This window comes from Heptranchias perlo, chromosome 12, assembly GCF_035084215.1.
Source record: "Heptranchias perlo isolate sHepPer1 chromosome 12, sHepPer1.hap1, whole genome shotgun sequence".
Lineage (NCBI taxonomy): Eukaryota > Metazoa > Chordata > Chondrichthyes > Hexanchiformes > Hexanchidae > Heptranchias > Heptranchias perlo.
Genome location: NC_090336.1, coordinates 62134197 through 62147608, shown reverse-complemented (window position 1 = coordinate 62147608; position 13412 = coordinate 62134197). Strand labels below are relative to the sequence as shown.

General features: G+C 41.8%; 1 protein-coding gene across 1 annotated transcript in view; it reads right to left on the bottom strand.

The window, feature by feature from the left end:
- The window catches only part of kiaa1549la (KIAA1549-like a), a 378638-nt gene that overhangs the window by 48054 nt on the left and 317172 nt on the right, over positions 1 to 13412 (bottom strand). The window contains exons 15-16 of the mRNA XM_067994216.1: positions 11408 to 11628; positions 4395 to 4527 (exon numbers count right to left, since the gene is read on the bottom strand). Of these exons, the coding sequence (XP_067850317.1) occupies positions 4395 to 4527; positions 11408 to 11628 (354 nt within the window). The remainder of the gene's footprint in view (positions 1 to 4394; positions 4528 to 11407; positions 11629 to 13412) is intronic.

The following is a 13412-nucleotide window of genomic DNA, read 5'->3' as shown; positions in this document are numbered from 1 at the left end:
AGTTTTGGGGATTTATGCAATGGCCCAGTGACAGTTTATATCGGCAGACAATATCCCTTTGCACCTTAAAACTGCGGCCTTTGCCATCTGCCCCTGAACAATGCCTACAACTGGGATTAGTAAATCATCTGAATTACAGTACTGTAACTGGATTAAGTATAGCGTTGTGCTGCATTCCATCACTCACTTCTGAATCAGGCAGAAGAGTTACTGACAGGCCAGTAATTTGACCACTGGCCAAAATCAGGCAGAGATAAAAATAAAATGCGTCGTTTTCAAAATTATGAGGGATTTTGATAGATAGGGAGAAACTCTTTCCACTGGCAGAAGGACGCAGATTTAAAATAACTGTCAAAAAAAGCCAGGGGGGAGATGAGGAGAATTATTTTTTACTCAGCGAGTTGTTATGATCTGAAAAGCACTGCCTGAAAGGGCGGTGGAAGCAGTAACTTTCAAAAGGGAATCGAATATACTTGAAAAGGAAAAATTTGCAGGGCTATGGGGAAAGAGCTGGGGAATAGGACTAATTGGTACCTCTTTCAGAGGGCCAACACAGGCACGATGGGCCAAATAGCCTCCTTCTGCGCATTGTGATTCGATGATAGGGTTGTACTCATTAGGACTTCAGTGCAGTACTTGAGGGAGTGTCCCATTTTTCGCAGGCTTTCTTTCTTTCGGACGAGACGTTGAACCAAGGTCTTGTCCACCTGTTCGAGTGGACACTATTAGAAGAAAACCAGGGGATTTGCCTAGTGTCTCTGACCAGCACAATTCCCTCAACCAATACCACAGATTAACTGGTCACTCATCTGATTTGTTTTTCAGTGATACCTAGTTGTGCGCAAATTAGATGTCATGTTTGCCCACATAACGAGAGTGACTGTACATCAGAAGTAATTAACTGTTTGTGAAATGCTTTGGAACACCCGCAGAATACGAGGAGGTGCTCAATCATTGCAAATTCTTTCTTTAACCCAGGACAGCATAAAGTTTATCAGAGCTCTCACCAGCCCTTTCTTCAGCAATTAAAACAATTTCTTGTTAAAGAAAAAAGTCTCGGTATGCCACGATGAATGTTAATTGTTCACTCTTTTCAATCCCGTGGTACCAAAATGTTGCCACAAGCTGTACCCCTCGGGTAGGGAGAACGTATTTCATGTGGAATACCTAACAACAACTTGCATTTATATAGCGCCTTTAACGTGATAAAACGTCCCAAGGCGCTTCACAGGACGTTAACAGACAAAATTTGACACCGAGCCACATGTGGAGGTGACCAAAAGCTTGGTCAAAGAGGTAGGTTTTAAGGAGTGTCTTAAAGCAGGAGAGGCGGAGAGGTTTAGGGAGGGAATTCCAGAGCTTAGGCTTTGGCAGATGAAGGCACGGCTGCCAATGGTTGAGTGATTATAATCGGGGATGCGCAAGAGGCCAGATTTGGAGGAGCGCAGAAATCTCGGAGAGTTGTAGGGCTGGAGGAGGTCACAGAGATGGAGGGGGGTGAGGCCATGGAGAGATTTGAAAGTAAGGATGAGAATTTTAAAATTGAGCCGAACACTCATGTTGCTCCTTAGAGAACACAATGGAAACCGTAAATCATATTCTGTAAATTAGAGGGTACTGGTGAAGGTTTTATTAAACACTATAACAAAACATTCATGTGGCCATCATTTACAATGTCATGTCACTTAATCGATTTTTTGATATAAATCATTTTGGAAGCTAGATTTTGTCATGAGATTATGTCACTGTATACCTTCAGCAATAGATCATCTTTTTCTTCCTGCTTGCCTCGATTTGAACTGTTCTGCTCCTCTAAAATGCTTGGTAATGGTAAACGATGTGTTGTGTCACAAAGTAATGGGACATGCATCTGCATGAGGGGGGCTCCTGATGGGCTATGCTGTTTTGCGTTGTGAAGTGTCAGCTGTGGCTCTGTCGGTGGCACTCTCGCCTCTGAGTCAGAAGGTCGTGGGTTGAAGTCCAAATCGAGAGAGACACGAGCACATATCCAGGTTGGCACTTCAATGCAGTACTGAAGGAATGCTGCACTATCAGAGGTGTCGTCTTTCAGATGAGACGTTAAACCGTCTGCCGTCTTAGGTGCCTTTTAGCATTATTCAAAGAAGAGCAGGGGAGTTCTCCCCAGGGCCCTAGCCAATATTTATCCCTCAACCAACATCACTAAATCAGATTACCTGGTCATGTATCTCATTGTTGTTTGTGGGACCTCGCTGTTCGCAAATTGGCTGCCATATTTCTTACATTACAACAGTGGCTACACTTCAAAAAGTACTTAATTGACTGTAAAGCGTTTTACGACAATCCTGAGGTTGTGAAAGTCACTATATAAATGCAAGTCCTTTCCTTTGTTACAAGTAACCTGTCAACATGAATGGGACTCATTAAACAACAACTACCTCAACGCTCCATAAAGCTCTTAGCTACGATTCCCCACAGCTGTGCCTACATGGTAGGTGACGTTCCCTCCTCCATAGCAGAATTGGCCTATTAGCAACATAGGAACAGGATTGGCCATTTAGCCCTTCGAGCCTGATCCACCATTCAATGAGATCATGGCTGATCTGTGACCTAACTCCATTTACCCGCCTTAGCCCCATATCCCTTAATACCTTTGGTTAACAAAAATCTATCAGTCTCAGATTTAAAATTAACAATTGAGCTAGCACCAACTGCCATTTGCCAAAGAGAGTTCCAAACTTCTACCACCCTTTGCATGTAGAAGTGTTTCCTAACTTCACTCCTGAAAGTCCTGGCTCTAATTTTTAGGCTATGTCCCCAAGTCCGAGATTCCCCAACCAGCAGAAATAGTTTCTCACTATCTACCCTATCAGTTCCCCTTAATATCTTGAAAATTTCGATCAAATCAACCCTTAATCTTCTAAATTCCAGGGAATACAACACTACTGTGTGTAATCTCTCCTCGTAATTTAACCCTTGGAGTCTAGGTATCATTCTAGTAAATCTACGGATGCACTCCCTCCAAGGACAATATATCCTTCCTAAGGTGCCCAGAACTGAACACAGTACTCCAGGTGTGGTCTAACCAGGGCTTTGTATAGCTGGAGCATAACTTCTACCCCCTGGTATTCTAGTCTTGTAGATATTAAGGCCAACATTCCATTAGCCTTTTTGATTATTTTCTGTGCCTGTCCATGATATTTTAATGATCTATGTACATCGACTCCCTAAGTCTCTTTGGACCTCCGCTGTTTCGAGCTTTTCACCATTTACAAAGTGCTCTGATCTATCCTTTTTAGGTCCAAAGTGGATGGCCTCAAAATTGCCGATATTGAAATCCATTTGCCACAGTTTTGCCCATTCACTTAATCTATTATTATCTCTTTGTAATTTTATGCTTCCATCTACACTCTTTACAATGCTGCCTATCTTTGTGTTATCGGCAAACTTGGAAATGTGGCTCTCTGTCCCATCATCTATGTCGTTAATAAATACAGTGAATAGTTGAGACCCAAACACTGATCCCTGTGGGACTCCACTAGTCACATCCAGCCAATTTGAGTACCCACCCATTATCCATAGTACACTCTTAATTTTGTTGAAAATCTTTTTGAAAACAGTATTCTTAGGAACAGGAGTCAGCCATTCAGCCCCTCAAGTTTATTTTGCCATTTAATTAGATCATGGCTGATCTGTACCTCAACTCCATTTACCCGCCTTTGACCCATATCCCTTGCTACCCTAACCTAACAAGAATCTACCAATCTCAGATTGTTTACCTGTCTTTGTTGCTGCAAGGCCAGGTTAATTAAAAATGTCAAAACTGAGATTGATAGATTTTTGTTGGATAAGGTTATTAAGGGATATGGGTCAAAGGCGGTTAAATGGATTTAAGATACAGATCAGCCACGAGGGGCTGAATGGTCTACTCCTGTTCCTATGTTCCTAAGTCCAACCATATATGATAGCTGATTGTCCACCATGGTTGCAAGACAGAGATGAAAAAGAGCAGGCACAATGAGACAAATACCGTTCTTTCCACATGCGTAGCAATGGTGGGCTATACAGAGGGCGTATGTTACCTGGGGTTGAGCTCAGCTATACCCCCAATATTTATACATCTAACAAAAAAAAAGCTAAAGTTCATTGTGACAAAACAGCAGAGATTGCAGCCCAACAACTACCACATGGAGTGGTTTAGGCAAATAGCGCAGATACATTTAAGGAGAAGCTAGATAAGCACATGAGGGAGAAAGGAATAGAAAGATGTGCTGATAGGGTTAGATGAAGTAGGGAGGGAGGAGGCTCGTGTGGAGCATAAACACCAGCATTGACCAGTTGGGCCGAATGGCCTGTTTCTGCACTGTAGACTCAATGTAACAAAAAACTGTCAAAAAACAAATAACTGGACTTACATCGTAGCCACTGTTGCGAATGCCCCGACGTGACCGCTCCCTCGTGACGAGAAGATCCATCTCCGTTCCTCCTGGACTCGGGCTGTTCAAAGACTGCCTGCTCCTATAAATGGCGTTCTTCGCCTGGGACTGCCTGCATGGGTTTTCAGTACATTCAAGGATTATTAGAATGGTAGCAAAAACGCGGTGCAGGAACATCGACACTTGGAGCAGAGGGCAAAGCTTGGAAATTTCCTTCTGTTTTGATGAAATCAGGTGAAACATGTAGCGAATTATTTCCACGTAAGTTCACCAGTGACATTCAAAGGACTTGGCAGTCAGAGAATCGGTGCCATAGTGTGAATCACAGGTAGATTCACAATATGGAGCCCAGACCTGTTCACAGAGCTCCAAGTGTGGTCTAACCAGGGTTCTATACAGGTTTAACATAACATATCCCTCTAGAAATGAAACCCAGTGCTTTGTTTACTTTTTTTATGGCCTTATTAACCTGCGTCGCTACTTTCAGTGATTGTGTATCTGTACCCCCACATCCCTCTGCTCCTCTACCCCATTTAGACTCTTTTTATCCAGACAAAATATGGCCCCTTTACTGTCCCTACCAAAATGTAATACCTCACTCTTATCTATATTGGAATGAGTGACCATAACATGGTTACATTCCATATCCAATTAGAGGGTGAGAAGGTTGGTTCTCAAACAAGCGTACTGAGCTTGAATAAAGGAGACTATGATGGTATGAGAGCGGAATTGATTAAAGTGGACTGGGAAAATAGATTAAAGGGTAAGACGGTACATGAGCAGTGGTGTTCATTTAAGGAGTTATTTTACAACTTTCAAAAAAACATATATTCCACTGAGGAAAAAAGGGTGTAAAAAAAATGACAGCCATCCGTGGCTAAGTAAAGCAATTAAGGATAGTATCCGACTAAAAACAAGGACATATAAGGTAGCTAAACTTAGTGGGAGGATAGAAGATTGGGAAGTCTTCAAAAGACAGCAAAAAGTAACTAAAGGATTGATTAAGAAAGGGAAGATAGATTATGAAAATAAATTAGCAAAAAATATAAAAACAGATAGCAAGAGTTTCTACAGTTATATAAAAAGAAAAAGGGTGGCTAAGGCAAACGTAGGTCCCTTAGAGGATGAGACCGGGAAACATGGAGATGGCAAAAATGCTTAACAAATATTTTGTTTCAGTCTTTACAGTAGAGGACACTAAGAATATCCCAACACTGGACAAACAGGGGGCTATAGGGGGGGAGGAGCTAAATACGATTAAAATCACTAAGGAATTGGTACTCAGTAAATTAACGGGACTCAAGGCGGATAAATCCCCTGGACCTGATGCCTTACATCCTAGGGTCTTGAGGGAAGTGGCAGTCGGGATTGTGGATGCTTTGGTAATCATTTTCCAAAATTCTCTGGACTCGGCAAAGGTCCCGGCAGATTGGAAAACTGCTAATGTAACACCCTTATTTAAAAAGGGTAGTAGGCAGAAGGCTGGAAATTATAGACCAGTTAGCCTAACATCTGTGGTGGGTAAAATTTTGGAGTCTATTATTAAGGAGACAGTAACGGAACATTTAGATAAGCATAATTTAACAGGACAAAGTCAGCATGGCTTTACGAAGGGGAAATCATGTCTGACAAATTTGCTTGAGTTCTTTGAGGACATAACGTACAGAGTGGATAAAGGGGAACCAGTGGACGTAGTGTATTTGGACTTCCAGAAGGCATTCGACAAGGTGCCACATAAAAGATTATTGCTCAAGATAAAGAATCACTGGATTGGGGGTAATATTCTGGCATGGGTGGAGGATTGGTTATCTAACAGGAAGCAGAGAGTTGGGATAAATGGTTCATTCTCGGACTGGCAACCAGTAGCCAGTGGTGTTCCACAGGGGTCGGTGCTGGGTCCCCAACTCTTTACAATCTATATTAACGATTTGGAGGAGGGGACTGAGTGTAACATATCAAAGTTAGCAGATGATACAAAGATGGTAGGGAAAGTAGAGAGTGAGGAGGACATAAAAAACCTACAAGGGGATATAGACAGGCTGGGTGAGTGGGTGGAGATTTGGCAGATGCAATACAATATTGGAAAATGTGAGGTTATGCACTTTGGCAGGAAAAATCAGAGAGCAAGTTATTATCTTAATGGCGAGAAACTGGAAAGTACTGCAGTACAAAGGGATCTGGGGGTCCTAGTGCAAGAAAATCAAAAAGTTAGTATGCAGGTGATCAAGAAGGCCAACGGAATGTTGGCTTTTATTGCTAGGGGGATAGAATATGAAAACAGGGAGGTATTGCTGCAGTTATATAAGGTATTGGTGAGACCGCACCTGGAATACTGCATACAGTTTTGGTCTCCATACTTAAGAAAAGACATACTTGCTCTCGAGGCAGTACAAAGAAGGTTCACTCGGTTAATCCCAGGGATGAGGGGGTGGACATATGAGGAGATGTTGAGTAGATTGGGACTCTACTCATTGGAGTTCAGAAGAATGAGAGGCGATCTTATTGAAACATATAAGATTGTGAAGGGGCTTGATCGGGTGGATGCGGTAAGGATGTTCCCAAGGATGGGTGAAACTAGAATTAGGGGGCATAATCATAGAATAAGGGGCTGCTCTTTCAAAACTGAGATGAGGAGAAACTTCTTCACTCAGAGGGTAGTAGGTCTGTGGAATTTGCTGCCCCAGGAAGCTGTGGAAGCTACATCATTAAATAAATTTAAAACAGAAATAGACAGTTTCCTAGAAGTAAAGGGAATTAGGGGTTATGGGGAGCGGGCAGGAAATTGGATATGAATTTAGATTTGAGGTTAGGATCAGATCAGCCATGATCTTATTGAACGGCGGAGCAGGCTCGAGGGGCTGATTGGCCTACTCCTGCTCCTATTTCTTATGTTATTATGTTCTTATATTGAGATTCAATCGCCAATTACACGTCCATTCTGCAAGTTTATTCGTGTCTTCCTGTATTTTGTCGATGCATTCCTCGGTATTAACTATAAACCGCAATTTAGTGTCATCCGCAAATTTTGAAATTGTCCTTCCGATTCCCGAGTCCAAATCATTTATGTAAATGGTGAACAACAGTGGTCCCAGCACTGATCCTTGTGGAACACCACTTCCCACCTTTTGCCAGTCTGCGTGACTACCTTTAACCCCTACTCTCTCTTTTCTGTTTTGTAGCCAGCTTGCTATCCATTCTGCTACTTGTCCCCTGACTCCACATGCTCTGACCTTAGTCATGAGTCTACAATGTGGTACCTTATCAAAGGCCATTTGAAAATTCAAATATATTACATCTACTGGATTACCCTTGTCTACCCTTTTTGTTACTTCTTCAAAGAATTCAATAAGGTTGGTTAAGTATGACCTTCCTTTTTGAAATCCATGTTGACTATTCTTTATTATAATTTTGGTTTCTGGATGTTTTTCTATTACATCTTTGAGTAGGGATTCCGTTATCTTTCCTATCACCGACGTTAAGCTAATTGGTCTATAGTTCCCTGGACTGGTTCTATCTCCCTTTCTAAATATAGGAATCACATTAGATGTTCACCAGTCCTCTGGCACTATTCCCTTTTCTAATGAATTTTTATATATATGTAATAGTGCCTCCGCTATCTCTTCCCTAACTTAATTTAATATGCACGGATGCAATCCTTCTTGGCTAGGGGTTTTATCCTCTCTAAGTTTGATTAGTTTATCAATTATCTCCCCCCTTTCTATCTTAAATGTCTTTGTATGTTTTTTGATCTCGTATTCTAATGTCATGCCTACCATGTTAGTCTCCCTGGTAAATACTGAGGCAAAGTAATTATTTAATATTTCTGCCATTTCGCTGTCATTACCAGTGAGTTTATCGTGTGTATCCCTTCATGGCCCTACCCTATCCTGTTTTTTCTTTTGTTATTTATGTGTCTGTGGAATATTTCACTATTTCTTTTTATACTCCTTAATAATTTAATTTCATAGTTTCCTTTTGCCTTCCTAGTTGTTTTTTTGACTTCTTCCCCTAGCCTTTTCGTATTCTCTTTTGTCATCCTCTCCTTTGTTGTCGATGTACTCAGTGTATGCCTTTTTCTTTTGTTTCAATTTTGCCCTTGTTTCTTTATTCATCCATGTGTATCATTACTGGTTAGTTTGTTCTTGGTTTTTATAGGGATATATCTCTCCAGGATTCTACTGATCACTGTTTTAAATCTTTCCTACTGTTGATCTATTTCTTTATCAGTAAATTTTTCCAGTTTATTTTCCCAAGTTCCATTTTCATCCCCTGAAAATCAGCTTTTTTCCAATTTATTACTTTGGTCTTTGTCTTATTTATGTCTGTCTCAATCTTTATCTTAAACCTTATAAGGTTGTGATCACTATTGCCTAGATGTTCCCCTATGCTTACTTTTCTTATCTGTTCTGGTTCATTTCCCATTCCTTGATCCAGCATCTCTTGGGCTTTTTATATACTGGGTAAGAAAGGAGTCCTGCACACATTGTAAAAACTCCATTCCCTGTACCTCTTTACCTACCTCTTCTTGCCAGTTTATTTAGAGGTGTCAATGTCTTTATCATAGAATCATAGAATGATACAGCACAGAAGGAGGCCATGTGGCCCATCGTGCCTGTGATTATACTAGTTAATATACACAATACATATAGTCAATGGAAAATTGTGGAATATGGAACTGACTGCACAAGGGAGAAAGGGTCACAACTGATGAACTCAAGGTCATCCTCACGACCTAGAACCAGTTCTACATTCATTGGGTCCCACTGAGTATTCTGTTTATGTAAAATCATTTACAAATTACTATTTGTTTTTACTTTAACCAAAGCTAACTGCAGACAGGGCTGGTATTCAATACTTTCCAATCTGTCATGACTAGATAATGTAGACCATTAACGAACTGTTTCACCTTGTCCAGAACAGTAGAACTCGAGGACACGGCCTGTTCTTGAAGAGGGCTAAATTCAAAACTAATCTGCCAAAACAATATTTCAGTGAGCGAGTGATCAATCAATGGAACAGGCTCCCTGGGGAGACGGTGGAAGCAGAGTATTGATTCATTCAACTGCAAATTGGATAGATTTCGTTCAGGAAATCATATTTTTGGACACAGTATATGAGTAATTTGAGACATGACATGTGGTCAGTGTAACAGGCTCGGGAGGAACAGGTGACTTTGGACCTCTGGTTCCCAAAGCTCTCCACCACTGGCGGTTTTCCTCGCCCAATGTCTGGGTCTGTTGGAGACTAATTGATGGAGATTGATTGCTGTAATTAGTCAACAACTCCGTTATCATTGTATCATGTGACTACCAGGATGGTCGAAGGTGATCTAGATGGACCTTGGTTTATTTTCGTCCAGCATCATGTGAGCTGCCCCTCACCTCTGTTTCGATGTGAGCTTGAAGCTCCTATTAGTTAGAATGGAGAATTAAATACCTAGAGCCATCTCAGGTCAACACAGAACACATTGCAGCAAGATACCGGGATGAAGCAGGTGCGCTCGGATGAAGAGAAAGAAAGTTGAAACACTTTTGAAATTGAAGTCTGCCTGTTGTATGGAATTAAACGCACTTTCAATTTCTACAAAGTGTCAGTCTTGAAAGTATTTTCAATCTTCTCATCCTTCCATTGTGTCATTTGAGCTGAAAACTCATTTCAGCTCACTGATTTAGAGATGTTCCATTTTGGCTCGAGACAGTTTTTAATTCTTCACCCCTTCCAAAGAGATTTACAAGATGCCAATCCAGCTAGTGGCGTGAATTTTTGTTATGACTGTTGGAGGCAGAGATACTTCTGCCAACATCTTATCGCACAGAGATGGAATACCGTTGCTGTTATGTCTTTCCACGTTATTGACTAGTCCTCCTCGGCCACCATGTTGCACAAAGTCGATTAAAAATAACTTTAATTCATGAAAAAGAGAAGTGTTTTAGGAATAAGACAAGTAGGATCCCTTTTGTCGGTTGTCAGTTGTGGCTCAGTTCATAGAATCATGGAGCACCTGGGCCGGCTCTTTAAAAGAGCTATCCAATTAGTTCCACTACCCTGCCCTTTCCCCAAAGCCCTGACAATCTTTCCCCTTCAAGAATTTATCCAATTCCCTTTTGAAAGTTATTATTGAATCTGCTTCCACCTCCCTTTCAGGCTTAAAAGGGCTAATGTGAAGTGATACATTTCGGTAGGAAGAACAAGGAGAGGCAATATGAACTAGAGGGCCCAACTCTAAAAGAGGTACAGGAACAGAGAAATCTGGGGGTATATGTACACAAATCGTTGAAGGTGGTAGGGCAGGTTGAGAAAGTGATTAAAAAAGCATACGGGATCCTGGGCTTTATAAATAGAGGCATAGAGTACAAAAGTATGGAACCTTTATAAACCACTGGTTCGGCCACAACTGGAATATTGTGTCCAGTTCTGGGCACCGGACTTCAGGAAAGATGTGAAGGCCTTAGAGAGGGTGCAGAAGAGATTTACTGGAATGATTCCAGGGATGAGGGATTTAAGTTACATGGATAGACTGGAGAAACTGGGGTTGTTCTCCTTGGAACAGAGACGGTTGCGAAGAGATCTAATAGAGGTATTCAAAATCACGAAGGGTCTAGACAGAGTAGATAGAGAGAAACTGTTCCCATTTGCGGAAGGGTCAAGGAACAGAGGGCATAGATTTAAGGTGATTGGCAAAAGAATCAAAGGTGACATGAGGAAAAACTTTTTTACACAGTGAGTGGTTAGGATCTGGAATGCACTGCCCGAGTGGAGGCAGATTCAATCATGGCCTTCAAAAGGGAACTGGATAAGTACTTGAAAGGAAAAAATTTGCAGGGCTACAGGGAAAGGGCGAGGGGCTGGGACTCGCTGGATTGCTCTTGCCGAATGGCCTCCTTCCGTGCTGTAACCTTTCTACGATTCTATGTTAATGTTTTGAATGATTTAACATCTCATTGGATTCCTCCCCCCTCCCAGATTCTTATCAAGTGTCACATTGCTCTTACCTGTTTCTAGATTCAGTGAATGTGGAGGACACCTGGGTTTCAGCTTCCAAAACACGATTGATTTCCATCTGTCCCTTCTCATACACTTTCCTCTCCTTCTCTGTCATTGGCTGATTATTTTCCACTTCAGGGAAATCGTAATAGCCTTTCCTCTTTGCTTTCAGGCGCAGTTTGTTTCGATAGTGCTCAATATCTGATTTCTGCTTCAGGGCCTTGTTTACCTGTTGAGGAGAGATGAACACTCATTCAAAGTTCCCAGTGTTTATTCGCTGCAGTAAAATACAAGTGTTGGAAACCTGTGTGTGGTACCTGTCTGCCACTGGGCCAAATCTTCCTGCAAAAACGACGGCGTGTGAGTGACCCAGGCCGTTATTAATGCGCGAATCGGCCGGCAAGTTCAGGGGATTAAGAGATATGCCGTGAGTTGTGAATCTCCAGAATTTGCTCTATGATTTACGCGCTCCTGTTTGCTCTGGCATCTCGCCCTCAGCCTCCCCGTTATTTTTAAGAACTTGCTGGATTTGCACATTAACTGCCCATTAAACTCACCGCAGAAAGTATGGGCTCATAATTAACAGCGTAAATGCCCTTTTAACAACGTGGGAACTGTGAATGCAATGCCAACCAATCTCTCTGACCCAGAAAGGGAACAATTTAAATTGTAGAGTCTCATTCCTACATGTAGTCAATTGTTGTTAGAGATTTTACAACTGTTAAATTTTAAATTTTTTAATTTTTTCTTACTTTTCTTTTCTGTCCCTTTGTTCTCTCTCTCTCTCTTAATCCAATCTTTCCTTCCCTCTTTATTTCTCTTCCTGTACCTGCTTTGACTCTGATAGAAACATAGAAGGAGCACAGAAGGAGGCCATTCGGCCCATTGTGTCTGTGCCGCTGGAGGAAGATCTATCCAGCCTAATTCCACTTTCCAGCATGTGGCTCGTAGCCTTATAGGTCATGGCACTTCAAGTGCATATCCAGGTACTTTATAAATGTGATGAGGGTTTCTGCCTCTACCACCCTTTCAGGCAGTGAGTTCGAGACCCCCACCAGCCTCTGGGTGAAAAAAATCTCCTCAGCTCCTCTCTAATCCTTCTACCAATTACTTTAAAATCTATGCCCCCTGGTTATTGACCACTCTGCTAAGGGAAATAGATCCTTCCTATCCATTCTATCGAGGCCGCTCATAATTTTATAAGCCTCAATTGAATCTCACCTCAGCCTCCTCTGTTCCAAAGAAAACAACCCCAGCCGATCCAATCTTTCCTCATTGCTAAAATTCTCTAGTCCTGGCAACATCCTCGGAAATCTCCTCTGTACCCTCTCTAGTGCAATCACATCTTTCCTGTATTGTGGTGACCAGAACTGCATGCAGTACTCAAGCTGTGGCCTAACTAGTGTTTTATACAGTTCTAGCATAACCTCCCTGCTCTTATATTCAATGCCTCGGCTAATAACGGAAAGTATCCCTTATGCTTTCTTAACCATCTTATCTACCTGCTACCTTCAGTGATCTGTGGACATGCACTCCAAGGTCCTTTTGTTCCTCTACATCTGTCAGTATCCTCCCATTTATTGTGTACTCCCTTGCCGTGTGTGCCCTCTCCAAATGCATTACCTCACACTTCTCCAGATTGGATTCTATTTGCCACTTTTCTGCCCACCTGACCAGTCCACTGACATCTTCCTGCAGTCTGCAGCTTTCCTCCTCACTATCAACCACACGACCAATTTTTGTATCATCTGCAAACTTCTTAATCATGCCTCCTACATTTAAGTCTAAATCTTTAATATATACCAATCCATCCTCCCTCTCAGTCATCCTCTGCTTCTTTCTCAATCCTTAAATCTCATTGAGTTCCAGATGCCCCGTTGTGCCTTTTATCAGCTCGCACTTCCAGCAAGTTACAGTGCAAATTATATTCCAGCTGAACAGCCCAGGAAAATGTCTAACTAACAGTGCACCTGTGAGATGCCCCACTCCAGCAAGATCCGGCCCAATATATCA